General features: G+C 41.5%; 2 protein-coding genes across 4 annotated transcripts in view; one reads left to right on the forward strand and one right to left on the reverse strand.

Moving 5' to 3' along the window:
- nxn (nucleoredoxin) overlaps positions 1–10515 on the forward strand; it is a 59067-nt gene extending 48552 nt beyond the window's left edge. For all 3 annotated transcript variants that reach the window (XM_062419674.1, XM_062419675.1, XM_062419676.1), the window contains exons 4-8: positions 1926–2026; positions 2213–2319; positions 3155–3334; positions 3952–4076; positions 9540–10515. In XM_062419674.1, the coding sequence (XP_062275658.1) occupies positions 1926–2026; positions 2213–2319; positions 3155–3334; positions 3952–4076; positions 9540–9722 (696 nt within the window). In that variant the 3' untranslated portion in view covers positions 9723–10515. The remainder of the gene's footprint in view (positions 1–1925; positions 2027–2212; positions 2320–3154; positions 3335–3951; positions 4077–9539) is intronic.
- Positions 10516–10977: 462 nt separating this feature from the next.
- On the reverse strand, positions 10978–15078 carry mrm3a (mitochondrial rRNA methyltransferase 3a). The gene is made up of 4 exons (XM_062419672.1): positions 14703–15078; positions 12186–12430; positions 11933–12094; positions 10978–11840 (listed from the first exon to the last, which is right to left on the reverse strand). Exons 1-4 carry the CDS (start codon positions 15065–15067, stop codon positions 11251–11253), a joined length of 1362 nt encoding a protein of 453 aa, XP_062275656.1. The 5' UTR covers positions 15068–15078; the 3' UTR covers positions 10978–11250.
- Positions 15079–15142: the final 64 nt, after the last annotated feature.

The raw sequence follows: 15142 nt of genomic DNA on the forward strand, positions 1-15142 counted from the left end.
ACTATTGACACCACATTTGTAGAGTATAATGAGCATAAAGCACAATATATAGTGTTTACCTCGATGAGCAACTGAGCAAGAAGTCAATTAATGAGCAGAGAATTGATTAAGGCTTTGTGCTTCCCACTCTAATTCCCACTATCCCCCATGTCAGTGTGATGAGCATGCATGACTGGATCAATGAAAATGCTTGACATACTGTATCAACTATAATCAACTTGAACAATGATGAATTGTGCATTAATAATTTAGAACAGGCGGTGTGTTTTACTACATACTGCATTTGATAATGTTGTAAGAATTAAAATAATGTGCAACTTACAACCTAAAAAAAAGAATCACTAATCAATTTTTTATATTTTACAACAGCTATTTTGTGCTGTGCAGGTAGTGTACAGACAATTTTTAGAGCTTTTTTACTAGAAGCTGACAGCAAAGTTAGCAACTAGCTAGCTGGTGAACATTGAACATTGGAGCATTTAGCTGCTCACCTTTTAAGATGTAAGACCGCATTCAGACCAAATCTGGCAATGCGGCCATACCATGCAGGGTTCTGTAGAGATTTGGGCATTATCATTATTATTATTATTGTTATTATTATTATTATTATTATTATTATTATTATTATTATTATTATTATTATTATATTATTAACACCCATATATATGTTATTTATATTTTTGTACCCCTTCATGGCAGGGTTGTACAGCTCATCGTGGCGGCAATGAGTCTCTTCCCTTTCACAGTTTCTCAGTAAACAAAATGAAATATTATATGGCAAACAAAGTTTCCTCCCATTGACGTCTTGGGTCTGATCACTCACTTACATGATTGGCCATCATTTTACCTTGTTAGATGACATCATGTTGCGGCCCAGAAAAAGGTGAAGCTGAACTTTTTTGCTGGATGACCGCTGCATCATAAATGCACTGCCCCCATTCCAATAAAGGAGGCCTGCCATTTTTCAAGCATTGCCAGATTTGGTCTGAACACTGCCACATATATCAGTGTTGTGGCCCCCAAGTGGCCACAAAAGGCAGTTATTTCATTCATCATTTCATTTTATTACCTGCTAGCATAACTATTAAAATCATTATATGTGACCATGTACATCCATTGTGCCATATGTTTATAGATGACTACTAGTGCTTCTATTAAATATTTTACAACAGATAATATTAATATGTGGACATGATGCCCAAAGAGTTATGGCATTTAATGTTAATTGCACTTAGCTAGTAACTTCAGAAAATTGTGTCGCTTACTTGCAGCCTTCCAGATCAGGAAAGGGAAATATATAAGCCAATATCATAAATAACCAAAATACCAAATGATCTCAAACATCTCTGAAACACAAAGGACAGAGTTTTTACGACCTCACTCATACCAGACAGGATTTGCTAAAGGCAAACTTCTATCAGGTGGTTTAAAAGGTTTTGCTTTCTTTGTTCACTTTTTTTTTTTTTTTTTTACTTCTGCCTTCCCTTATGTTACTAATCTTGTATTGGTGTTTTACTCAATATTCACTACTGGGAAAGCACAGGAAATAGTTTGAAAATGCTATAACAGAGAGAATATAGTGAGCATGGGAGAGAGGTTAGAAGTTAGACTGCTCTGTTTTCCTTTCCGCTGCCATGGCACTCTGATGTCATCTTAATGCCAGCCATACCACCACTCACCCTGCCTGACTGGAGTATTGGGCTCTTCAAACACACACACACAAAAACAAATGCTTTCTCAAGATAGAGTATGACAGCAGGATTAGTGTTTTAAAAGGTCTGTGCTATATTTGAAGAAGCTGGAAACAAAACAAGAGAAGCTAGTTTGTAAAAAGGAGTTTGATGAGAAGTGTCATTATGTGCGCTGTATCTTCACTCATTGACTTTATTGTACATTTTCTTTTTCCCTCTTTCTCTGTCTGTTAGTGCCCGCCATGCCGCAGTTTGACCCGGGTCTTGGTGGAATCATATCGTATCGTCAAAGAGTCGGGTCAAAAATTTGAGATTGTGTTTGTCAGCGCTGACAGGTAAGATTCACAGTGCCAGTGCATAGACCAGATCATATTCATAGATCATAGATCATATTTATTGACACACACATCTGTCTCTGTCGATCAAGGACATAAATAATCTGTTTTCTCCATTCAGCTGTTAATAGACATTACCATTCAACATCTGTCGTGTTGCCATTTTGTGTTTTCCAACCACTCTAGGTCAGAGGAGTCCTTTAAACAGTACTTCAGCGAGATGCCATGGTTGGCGGTGCCATATTCAGATGAGGCTCGGCGGTCACGACTTAACAGACTTTATGGAATACAAGGTATTTAACAGCTGCATCCTCTTTGTAAATGTTGCTTCAGATGCTCAAGCTTATAGGAAGAGGTTTTTTTGCTTTGCTTAGTTATGTCACGTACTGAAACACTGGCACAATGGCTGACATCTCTCTGTGCTGGGCAGTGAAACAGCAACACAGATTGCCCTGCAGCCTGAGGAATGTGGGCTGGTTATCAAGTTTATTGTCTCATTCACTGCGGAAGTGCTGCGCCTCTCGCCCTGTGCCTCCCTCTCTCTCTCTCTCTCTCTCTCTCCTGATTTCCTCCTCTGTGTGTGTTCAGAAGACTGTGGATGAAGTTAGCAAGAGCTGGCTCATGGCCTCTCCTGCAAAGTATGTGAGGAATGCAAGCAGGACGAGTCAACACTGCCCCCCTCCTGCACTCAAACCTCTGCAGTTCACCACGGCCCCCACCTCTGTTGTTCACATGCGCAGACAAGAACACACTGACTCATGCATTATCTGTGGTCCTGGTTGGTGTCTGTTTCTGATAAGGTTGTTAATAAGGCAAGGAGATCATAATCAGAAGCATGGTGAAAGCCAGTGAGAAGGGTTAAACAATTGCTCCTAAATAGAAGGCACATGAGGAGTGAAAGCACAGAGAGAGCTGGAGAGAAGCAGAAGTCACCAGAGGGGCAAAAACTGTTCAGAAAATGTCTAAAACATCCACACAACAAAAGAGATCTCAGTGGGAGAGGGAACAGTCTGCGTCATGAAGCGATAATTGGAAGGAAATGACCAACCCACCTCCCACGCTCTTGCCCATTTCCCCCCCTTCCTCTTTTTGTCTTTCTCCCTTACCTCTTCTTTCCTTCTTCCCCAGGTATTCCCACACTGATTCTGCTGGACACAGAGGGTCACATGATCACGCGACAGGGCCGCGTGGAGGTGCTGAACGACCCGGAGTGCCGGCTCTTTCCATGGCACCCCCGGCCCGTGCTCGAGCTCAGCGAGTCCAACGCCGTGCAGCTCCACGAGGGGCCCTGCCTGGTACTGTTTGTAGGTGAGTGGACGGGCATTTAAGATGCAGCACAACTCCACACGGGGCTCTGCCTGGAGCTCCATGTGCATGAATGAAGTGGCATTTATGTGAAGCATATTGAATGTCAGACTCTATGGAAAAATTTTCTAGTGTTGAAAGGTCCAAAGGTCTGTGGAAAATGTTTCTAGTATTTATCTATCTATTTATATGGTAATACAGCAGGTACAAAGAAGAATCATCCAGCAGGTTTGTGAACAGCATTGCAAGAACCACTTTGACCTGAATGCAGGACATTTTGCTCTTGCTATTGTGAAGACTGGCAGGCACTAAATGTCAAAGTTGGACATAACAAAACAGAAAAATACTGAAGTGTACAGAGATGACCATCAACATTTGAGACCACCCTGGTGTCTCTTAAGGTCAGACTGGATAGCAAAACAAGATCTGTACACTTACTTTCATCTCTTTACTCATCTCTCCACCAATCATCTCTCCTTCCTTGGTTCCTGTATCACTCATCTGTTCATTTTTCCTCCTCCAGGTGGCTTCTTGACATTTATTTCACCCCCCCCCCCTCTTTTTTTCTGCCTTTTCATACTTTTAACAACTCTTGTGTGTCTCTTACTTGGTTTGTTCAGACGCTGAAGAGGAGGGCGAGTTGGAGCCAGCCAAGGAGCTGATTCAACCAATAGCAGAGAAGCTCATGGCCAAGTACAAAGCCAAGGAAGAGGAGACGCCGCTGCTGTTCTTTGTGGCTGGAGAGGTGAGATAAGCCACTCAAAGCCACTTAAGAGAGAGTAAAATGCAATTTCACACAAACTTGTGTGTAGCTCAAGTTGGGGCTTATTCTTGTGTAACTTACTGTAACTCATCTGTGAGTGTGCCGTGCTAAGGCAATGTGCTTCAGTCATCACTTGCAGATATCAATAACTATAATAATAACTATAATAATTTCTACACAAACATGTCTGTCAAGCATTCCTTTTTTTAAGAACTGTGATAAAGATATGTACTAAGCAGGGTGCTGACCAGTTGAAAAGTATATGTATTAGCTATGCATTGTCAACACTGTTTCCGCAGTTGTTGTTGCAACAAGTTTAAGTCTACAACATCAGATTTATTTTGGCAAATGGGGGAGCAGCATAAACCAGAAGCATAAACATAACATTAACATATTATCACCTTTAAGTTGATATATTAAACTCAGCATACAATTGCCTACATTTACCAGGCTGAAAATGCCCCTATGAGAGCAGTGAGAGTGAACAAAAACATTAAAATTGTGGTCCATAAAACCAAAACAATGAGCTGACAGATGCCATAAAAGCTCCACAGAGCTGAGGAGAGTCAGGTGATAATTCTCTGTGGACTCATTACTACGAGCAACCCCTTTTACTTTACATTACATATAGGCATTGGGTCATTTGTTTTATGAAAATACTGATCGCAACAGCTTTAACATGATGAGTAGTGATATACAGAGAGGCACTGACTACAGATGTTGAAGGTAATCCACAGAAAATACAACATATCTCATGCATTTCTGTACTACAGTTTCTTATCAGCCTGCATATACACCTTTAGTGATATATCTGCACCCAACACCTCTGCAATTGTTGAAATGACAGCACTAGAGGCACCTTTTTTGAGCCTCTTGAACCTGCAACAGTTCGAGAGGCTCCTATCTATGTCCCAGGAATCAACTAGATGCCTCTATCAAGATGGTTATAACCAGAGCATGTCGGCAGACTTGCTCTGCTTACTTCCACTGCCTTCATATCATCCATCCATCTCCTACTTTATCTCCTCCCATCTCTCCCCTACGTGGGACAGACTGTGCGGTTTTCATAACTCTTGTTATCTCGTGTTTTTCTGTCTCGACCTTTCCAGGACTGGTGGAGTTAGCAGCAGCAGCAGACATAATTACCAGATTAGCTGCCTCTCCTCAGTTCCCCTGCTCTCTGCCCTCCAGCTCCCCTTTTACCTCCAAGTTCTCAATGCCCGGGAGTCTTGGAGGACAGCGCTGGTTTCTTATGTCACACGCCAAGGGCAGGCTCAGGTTTCGGGCCGTGGGGCTTGCACATGTGCTAACTGTCTGACCCTGCGTGTGTCAGTCCAAGGCTGCTCCTCCCTGATGTCAGCCTTGAAATGTCATTGACATGCATACACAGAACAGCTTTAGGTCTTCAGAAAGATGAGAGTTGACATGATACTTTTTCATGCTGTTCATTGTCTTCCTGCCAATATTTATTTGACCTAACACAAAGCAGCATTGTTGCACTGGATCTCAGAAGCGTCCTGTGTTTAAGCTGCTGTCTAGGTTTGCATTGTTTCCCTTGCGGCACATACGCTTAGCTAGATATTTTTACAACATGTAGCACAGGTTTAATTTCCTGGCTCTAAGTCAACCGGCAATGAAATCACTGGGTTTCATATCCAGCTCGGGTTCATGGTCAAGATATCACTTCCTGTTTAAGGCGGTCTATGCAGTCGTTCATAGACCAAAGCTTCCAGGCTGTGGGCTCAGACTCCTGCACCTTGGCTGGGGTTAGCCCTGGTAGTCGCACGGTCCTTGCCAGGCCAGCTGCTGGGTTTTCTGTGTCAATGAGACAGCAGTATGTTGGCAGTCTCTCAGGGGGAGCCCAGGCTGAGCGGAATGACACAGGATCTTCTTACCCCACTGAAAAAAGCCATAGGGAGTAGTTTACCCATTTATAAATGCAGAACGAAAGGTTTTCTGTTCATTCATTCTGCTCTGTACTGGCTGTTAAATACAATATGAACACTAACGGTATTATTCACTCACATAAGATTTTCCCACACAGATTTTTGTGGGAAGCAGTCATCTGTGATTTTGCTCTACAAAGCGTTTGTTTCCCCATGTTTGATTTGTGTGTGTGTGTGTCCTAAACAGAATTATTGCTTTGACTCTGGATCACAATGGTTTGCATTATACACTGCAGGGCTGCCTCATGAGCAGTTATTTAATTCTAAACACATGAAAGTTTCTTGTATTAGCTAAAAAATGCAAGGAAAATAAGCTGGCCTAATCATTAAAGCTAATGTCCTTTTTATGTAGGCTTACAAATACTAATCATGCCTTTTTATAAAATAATTTAGCCACACTGGCTCTATTGACTTTCCATTGTCAGTCAATTCGTGCACTACTGTCGATATCTGACTGAAATAACAACTATTGGATGGATTTTGGACCATAAGTTTTGTTGCAGATATCTATGATGCCCAGAGGATGAATCCTAATAACGTTGGTGATCCCCTGACTTTCCTCTAGTGCCACCATGAAGTTGACATTTGGGGTTTTGATGGAAATGTCGACAATGATTGGATGCATTTCCATGAAATTTGGTTCAGATGTACATATACTCCTCAGAAACAACATCAAAAATTCTTTCCTATTATCAGTTTATTTTTTCTCTTGGCACATAGGTTTTATACCTCTTGTAGCTCAAGAGATGTTCTTTAATTGTTCAACCTCTTCCACTAGATCCCTGTTTTGGAGCAAAAAGTGAAACAATATATTCAAAAGAAAATGGTTACAGCTCTAAACCACATATTAATAAATAATGTCTTGCCAGAAAGGAAGCCTCCCAAAGTGTAACTTTAGTTGATACAGAAATAGAGTAGAAGTCTTTGAAGTCAGCAAACATTTAGAAAATGTCTGTAAAGGCTGAGGGCAATAAGAGGCTATAAATCACATACCGGTGAATACTGCCTCAAATTTGAAGTGGGACACAGTATGACCATTTTGGGGGATTTTTGAAGACTCCATATTTTTGTAAAAGCAAGGTCTTCCTGATTACAGCAAAACCACAAGAAAGGGAGAGAGGGACTACTAGTGGACGCTGTTGTTCTAGCAGAGTTAATGAGGTTAAATCTGCTGAGAATTTATCTCATATTTGTTAACATTAGGGAATAATGTATTTTCAGTATGTCCTATAGCAGTATGGACTGATGTGCTATAAGGAATATCCATAATCTGAGGTGCCCTGGCAGTTTTGGGTTTTAAGGCACTGATGATGAACCGAAGCAGCCTTGGTTCAAGCACGGCTGGATACCTTTGTTACATGGTGTTCCCCATCTCTCTCCCCCCTCATATACTGTCATCTCGCTACTGTCTGCTTTCTAATATATCACATTTAAAGATAATATTCAGAATTTCATTCCTCAAGACATCAAAGTTGTCCAGTTTGATGGAAGCAGCCCTGCATGTGGGGCCGCTTTGTTATCATTATCAGTTCAGGCCTTATCAGATGGTCATCGTCTGTGAAATGCCACAGTACATCAATAATCAGAATAAGCCTGACATGGCCCAGCAGGTTCCACACGGTAAACACACGCTGAGCCTTATCACAGCAGTGAGTTCAGGCTATAGCAAAAAGGCCCTTTGTCTTTTTTGTTCTGAGCTGAGCTGCAGGGCGGGGAGACGGTGATGGGGAGGTCCTCTGGAATAGCTGCACCTCAGGAGAAGCAGTTTACACAAGCCACACAAAAGAAGATGCATGAATTCCTACAGAGGCGAAGGCCGAAGCAGAGATTATATCTTCTCATATCGGAGAGGCTGGAAAGGCCACGCTGACAGATTGCGGAATTTCTCTCTCTGTGGTCTCTTTACACTGCAAAACTCGATGATCTGTAATCTACGAGTCATACGGCTGAAAGAGAGGGAAGCAAGGGAAAGGCTCTATTTGTACTTGGAGAATCGAACAGTATTTTTCACTCGTAAGAACATTGTCCTTAGTGACAGCTTACATCTGTGAGTATTAAGTGGTCAATATAAGGTGATTTGCAGCATAATAAAATGGGCTCCGCTCAGAGGAAGTTAGCTGCCGACAACCAAATACCACGCTGCAACTCATCTGTTCCATCTGTTAGCAGTTTTGCAAAGTAGAGGTCACAGACTTCATCTTGGCATATTTATCCTTTTTAGGTAGCAGTACAGCCAAGCTATTCAATGAGAAGTCTTGAGAGCTGATTGTGTGGTTTGATCCGTTTAGCAAGAATAGCTGTGGGTTTTCTGATAAAGGGAAAGAAACAACAGCGAGGCTCGAGTGTGAGAATATGTTGCAGGAAATCCATCCAAAGTCGCTCTCTCTCTGACTTTGTTTTGACATTTGAATCAGTATCTAACAGTATTAACATCAGAGGCTCTCCTGCTTTGAGGGGCCCAACTCTTTGTTTTACTGCCACCCTCTGGCCCTTTCTTGTTAGTTCTGCATTTTCAACATAATCTTTTCCATATGAAACTGATCTTTAATCTTTGTAACTCTCCCTCTGAGCCAACAAGCTTAGTCGCAGGGAAACCAGGTCATGCTGTCATGAGGAGCGGAGAATGTCTCAAATGATAGTAGCTGTAGAGGAATATCCCATTTAATAAGTGAACTGTATGACCTTATAAAACATGACGCATGAAATCCATTTGACTCAGAGAAGATCAATGTCAATGTAGGAATGCCAACTACAGATGCACTCCCGCCTGGAACTGAAGCTGAATTATGAAGCAGTGTAATTTCTTATTTAGACTCAATAATTAATGATCCTTTGAAGCTTGTTTGGAAATTGCTGCTGCCTGCCTGCCTGCCTGTCTGGTGGTAATTAATTCTGTGGTTAAAGGGATTGTAATCCTGACATAATCCTGACATGTTAAAGGGTGGAGGGTGACATCAAGCCTCAGGCAGAACATGGGTGAAGCCCTTTTAATAAAAAAACTACAAATGGATAAAACTGGAGTACCCACCAAATCCAGCAGTAATCCACTTTGAACATATTCTTTCTCAAGTTTGTGCACTGCTCTCTCTCCCGCCCACATGTGCCGTTCAAATGCTCTGCTGCGTCAGATGTCTGACGTGAAGTGAGAGATGTTGGACCCCACCTGGTTCCCGTCTTTGCACACAGCAGGAGGGAGTGACTAAGCACCAGCTCTCTAGTCTCTCTAGGCAGGCTGCCTGCAGGAAGACGGGAGAAGAGATAGTTTATTATTCTCTTTCAAGAAGTGCAAATTAATAAAGATTATGCCAGTTAGTGCTGAATTGTATGTGGTAATCTTAATTTGGCATACTTCATGTAAAGGGCACTGTCCTAGTTTTCTTCTCCAAAAGCAAGTTTGAACCGATGAGCAGCAGTGAAACACATAATTCATAGTGTCATCTGTGAGGAATGTACCATGGTGATATTACAGCTAATGATTTTTTTCCCTCTTTTACCACAGGATGACATGAGCGACTCCCTGCGGGATTACACTAACCTCCCAGAGGCAGCTCCTCTGCTCACAATCCTGGACATGTCAGCCCGCGCCAAGTATGTTCGTGATGTTGAGGAGATAACGCCGGCCGTAGTGGAGCAATTTGTCAACGACTTCCTGGGTGAAAAGCTCAAACCAGAGCCCATTTAATGAAGAAGTCCAAATAGGAAGCGGACATAGTATATGGGACTCACTCCATCATCAAACCCTATGCCCCTCTCCCTTCTAAGCCTCCTATCTCTCCCACTCCTCCCCCTGACTCTGTCAGACTGTTAGAGAGATGTCTCACTTTTTACTGACATTTTAACATTTTTTTAAACATGTCCTCTCTTTCTCCTGTGGTGCCTTGCATTGACTATAGTCCCTATAGTAATATATATGGAGATTGTTGTTTGTTTTGGCCTCAAGAAAAGTATTTGTATTATTTTCCAATCAATAGCATTTCTGAATTCTAGAGAAAACCAGAGAGTTACCCAATGGACCTACTTATTCAGCTTATCCTTGTTACTTTTGGTTTCTGAACAGTGATGAGAAAGAATTAAAAAAATTGCAGCATTTCATATGTACACATACTCAGTTGGATGTAGCCGTAAGCCTTTATGGCCATAAAAAAACAGTATGACAGGTGCACATACATTAAAGAACACATTATACTTGCTTGTAACAGACCAATGACTGATGTTTTGAAGCCCCTGTGTCTTGTGTGTTTTATGATGTGAGTGAAAGTCATCTCTAGCCAGCTGTTAATGGTGGTTCTCATCTCAAAGTCATTATGAGGATTTTCTGTGAAGGTCCCGTAATGAGAAGGCCGGGTTATAACTGATGGCACAAAAAAAGGCATTCTTTAAAGTGTTGAATGTATAAATCCCTATATTCTGTTAATCCCGGGTTGTATCTTCAGTCATGACTTCACACCCATTAAAAATTCACTGGCAAGCACAAATTTCTGTTCCTGTTAAGTTCTATGAATAAAGTTAGCTCTTGGATATGTAAAATGCACACAATGCAATGACTCAACAGCTCCTTTGTTGTAAGACCTACAACTTACAGGCTCAACTCAAGGCAAATCTTACATTTATTATAGGAGATGGTATGCAGATGGACTCATTTTGTTAAATTGCAAGTGGAAACATTTGACCTCACAGTGCATCTTGTATGCATCTAACATTTTTTCACATTGAATTCAGAGATATTCAAGCCTGCAGATAGAAGAAAATCAAGCTGAAAAGATTCCTCAACCAGTGGACTGACAGAATCAGCAACAATTTTGATAGATATGTTTTAACTATCAAACATTTCCTTGTTCCAGCTTCTAAAATATGAAGATTTGCCATTTTTTTCTTTGTCACTTAAAAGCTTTTGGTTCTGGGTTGATGCTACTTTGGGCTCTAGGAAACCATTTTCTGACATTGTAAGGACAAAATGACTATTCAAGAGAATTGGCAGATAAATCCAATAATGAAAAAAATTTTTAGATGCAGCCATAAAAAAACCATACACAAAACATAAATTCAGACAAACGTCACAAATCCCTGATTGAAATTCAGTGCTTTATTATTTGTAGAACAGGATGTATAATGGACATTTTAATTATTCTGTTAATTATTCTTACTGTCTGTAGTAGTAAGAATTAATGTACACAGAAAATCTCATACAATACTGACATTTAGAGGGAACATCACGAAAACTGCTGCTCAGCATTAGATTTCCATTTCCTTCCAGATGTCTGAATTAACTTTAATAGTTGTTTCCTGCCCTCAAACAAAAGGATACTGGCGGCCATGGCTGAATTCAAGCTGTCCACATCAGGAACGATAGGGATGAACAACCTTTGACCGGACGTTTTCTTGGCCAGCTGGACTGCTTCTAGACTGAGGCCATGTGTCTCACCGCCAACCACAAGAGCAGTAGGACTCTGAGCCCAGCTTTCATGGTACAGCTTGGAGTCCACTCTGGGGATTGAAAGTCCCACATCTTCACAATCTGAGTCGGAATCAAGATCGTATTCCTGGTAGCGCATGTTGTTTGGATTATTCTTTGTGCTGACCCAGCCATAGTCTCCTGCTTTGGAGGGCTTGTGGGATGCATTAACTTGCACATCCTCAGTTTCTCTACTTCTGTCACAGCTGTTGTCAGCCACATGGACAGTCACAGATTTTGGGAGATGATTTTCAATATCGTCCCAGGTCAAACTGGGATAAATGGGAAGACGGAAATGAGCGCCCATTGCTCCACGCAGTACTTTAGGCTCCCAAGCATCAACACAACCTGTTGGTGACATATAAACGAATGATTAATAAAGAGTCATGGACATTATCTAGGGGTGGAGTTAACACTTCGAATTGATTACATGAGCATACCCTTGGTGAGCAGGACATTATGGCACCCAGCAGCAGCAGCGCATCTCAGCATAGTCCCAAGGTTGCCAGGGTCTCGGATGTTGTCACATATCAGAGATAATGGCACTGAATGACTTGTGTTTACAAACTTCAGCCGTGACGGGTCTGGGCGAGAAAATATGGCTGCAAAAACAAAGTAGAAGTCAACAAAAACACAATACCTGTGAGTATGTGTCCTTCATAATGAATCAAACCACATATATGTGACCCTTACCTATCACTCCTTGTGGGGCCACAAGGTCAGACCAGATCTTGATGTCCTCAAATTTGACTTTGACTAACGTAGCCCCTCTCAGCTTGTCTAAGGGAAGCTCTCGGAGCCGATCCACAGTACTGAAAAACACCATCTGTGGCCTGGCACCAGCATTCAGGGCATCACAGATCAGACGCCTACCTTCCAGAAGGATTTTACCTTGGTGCTCCCGAAACGTCCTGGAACGGGCAACACTCACTACCTTCCTGCAGGACAGGCAAGAGAGAAGGGGGAGACAGAGGGGAATGAACTGTCAGTAGCAGTGTGAACTGTCAGTGTGTAAAATGATCACTATTTGGAAATATTTTGAATAATAGAAAATTAAATCTGGCCTATATTATCAAAAAGGACTAACTGAAACTGCTGGCTGAGAAAAAGTACACTCTAAATAAATGAATACAAGGTCCTTTAAAAAGATGCTTGGTACAAATAGTAAGGTAAATATACACATCATTCAAACACTCTGTTGCCAGTTTATTTGGTATATCTATTGTTTATTAGGTAGTACAAAAAGTAAGAGTGTTATGCAGCTGTCCTGCAATAGAAATCCAACCTCCCCAAGGGTTATAATCACTTTCAGTCAAGTTTATGGTCACTATTGAGACTGTAGTTTGTGATACTGTTGATTGTTTTGTGTTTGTTTCTCTAAAATTGTATCAACTGTGGACCAAAAATAGCTGAAACTCTTGGTAACAAACATCACAATTTAACAGTGCCACAAATTCCAGCCTTCAAAATCAAGTTGAACCTTTTTCACCTCAGTTTCACAAAAACAGAAAATAACAACTTTAATGCAGGTATGTTCCCTCTCAGTTGGCACCCTTGGTACATCAGTATGGGGATTGCATCCTCATAAGAACAACCTGATGTACCTTTTTAAAAATGTCTGTCTAGGCAAACATAGCATGAGACTGTCATAGGCAGGAGAAGTCCTGCCTTCCCCTGAGGTTACAAAATGCTCTGAACATTCTCTACTCCTCCGTTTTTTTGCTCTTCACCTCACATTACATGGCTCTTGTAAGACCCTTGCTAGTAATTTATCTGCCTGCTTGGAGGTGAGCTAGCTCCCTGCCCTAGGCGTTGCTACAAAGGTTCTCCACTCAGCACTTGTTTAGTTTGCTAACAAGCTGCTTTGCTACATTTAGCCCATCTAACATGCACTTGTTTAGCTTCACTAATATAACCACTTTACATACCTGTTTAACAAGCTAACATGTGTTTGTAGAGTTTAAGTTATGTGTTGGTGAATATATGCTACAACTCCTCAAGACCCAAGGCAGTGTCTTCCTTGTTTCTGCCAAACAGGGAGACATGAGAGCAGCTGCTCACTAATAACTACGTGTGTTTACAGCAAAGAGCAGGAGGGAGGATATACATCTCACTCCTCTGCTGCTACTGCAGACAGTAATGGAACAGACACCTTCAGTTTATAATTGTGGCGTCCGTCATCCAACAAAGTATTGATAACTTGGCCAAATTGGTATTTTACCATATATTGTGTATCACGGTTAACACACATGCCTTTATAAAGGGATGGAGCAAACATCTTACTTTCTTAGTGTGTTCCTAGTGAAATCCTCCAGTGAAATCCCTTTAGAAAGGGATTGAGTGGGGTCTGCTACAATCCCCACACTGATGTGCTGTACCAAGTGTACCCACCAAAAGGGAAATGGACCTAATGTATAACCAATGTTCCCTCAGGAAGAGAAACAAGACACAACATTGGTCAGCCCTTCACCACCTATTTGGCCTGATGAAGTATAGTATAGATTGAAGATCAGAGACTACAGGGTCTCTTGTAGGCGCAGGGGATGGATACAGTCTCATTTACCTTGACAGGCATTTTGAAAAAGGTTCCTTGGTTAATCTTGTGAGAACACAATCCCCATACTGATGTTATACCCCTTGTCCCTCCCTCAGGAAACATTGGTTGTATGCAAAACCTTTTTTATATGAGGCTCATATCAAGTGGATACCTGCCACATAATAGTCTTTATAGCATCAAATTCCCTCTTTGTGTTTGCCTGTTGAGCTGTGGTGGAAGTATAGTAACAAAAAGAGGAACTTTGCCGCCTGAAAGATATCTACATGATTTGACTCATTTGAAGCTTCAGATAAACTTTTACATGTACACATACATTTTTTGCATAGATGGAAGACTGTGGATTTTGGCACCCAAGCACTTGCCGTAAAAGTGCATTATGAAAGGATCTTCTAATAGCCAGTAAGAACAAGAGGAATGATTACAGCAAGAAAAAACTATATTAGTGTTCATTTGAGCACTTTAATATCGTTTTAAGCTTAAGAACACTGAACCGTCACACTGTTAGTGGGAGATTTGATCCAAACATTACGAATATTACGGTAAGTGTCGTTATCTAGCAGTGTAAGGAAGGTTATCAACCTGATATTCACTAAATTTAGGTTTTTCCTTTACAAGTTCACTGTGACATGACTGGCACACACTGTGACACTCACCCCAGTCTTTTATCACCCGGTAAAGCCCTCTCAAAGCGCAGCCCATCAATGTGATCCTTTGTAGCAGCAACATGAGCAGACTTCAGGCTGCCACTCGCCCTAAAGAGGTCACTTTCACCGGGATGCTCTCCTGTAGATGAAGTGACTTTCAACTCCTTCTGCCTCTTCATGCTTTGCACTGCTGGCTCAGACTGCTTCAACACTTCTCCCGTCTCGTTTTCAGGTAGTAACACTTTGAAAGGTGTCCTTCTCAGTCCTCTCACATAGCGTTTTGACTCCACTATAAAGCTGTTACTTCTTGTTAGGAGAGCATTTCTGTTTAATGAGAGGGCACATATCACGTTTTTCGCATAGGATGCTGCCATTTTGCCCCGTTTCTTCTTCGCTCATCTCACAGGATTGTGTTTATAACGCGTAAACTAACCTACATACCGCCACCA

This window comes from Scomber scombrus, chromosome 5, assembly GCF_963691925.1.
Source record: "Scomber scombrus chromosome 5, fScoSco1.1, whole genome shotgun sequence".
Classification (NCBI taxonomy): Eukaryota; Metazoa; Chordata; class Actinopteri; order Scombriformes; family Scombridae; genus Scomber; species Scomber scombrus.

What these genes read in the sequence shown, in the direction of transcription:
- mrm3a (XM_062419672.1), bottom strand. Translation starts at nt 15,067, where the DNA reads ATGGCAGCATCCTATGCGAAAAACGTGATATGTGCCCTCTCATTAAAC. An exon ending in CCGGGTGATAAAAGACTGGG is followed by an intron (nt 12,431 to 14,702) that starts GTGAGTGTCACA and finishes CCTGTCCTGCAG; the next exon opens with GAAGGTAGTGAGTGTTGCCC. An exon ending in GGCCCCACAAGGAGTGATAG is followed by an intron (nt 12,095 to 12,185) that starts GTAAGGGTCACA and finishes TTGTTTTTGCAG; the next exon opens with CCATATTTTCTCGCCCAGAC.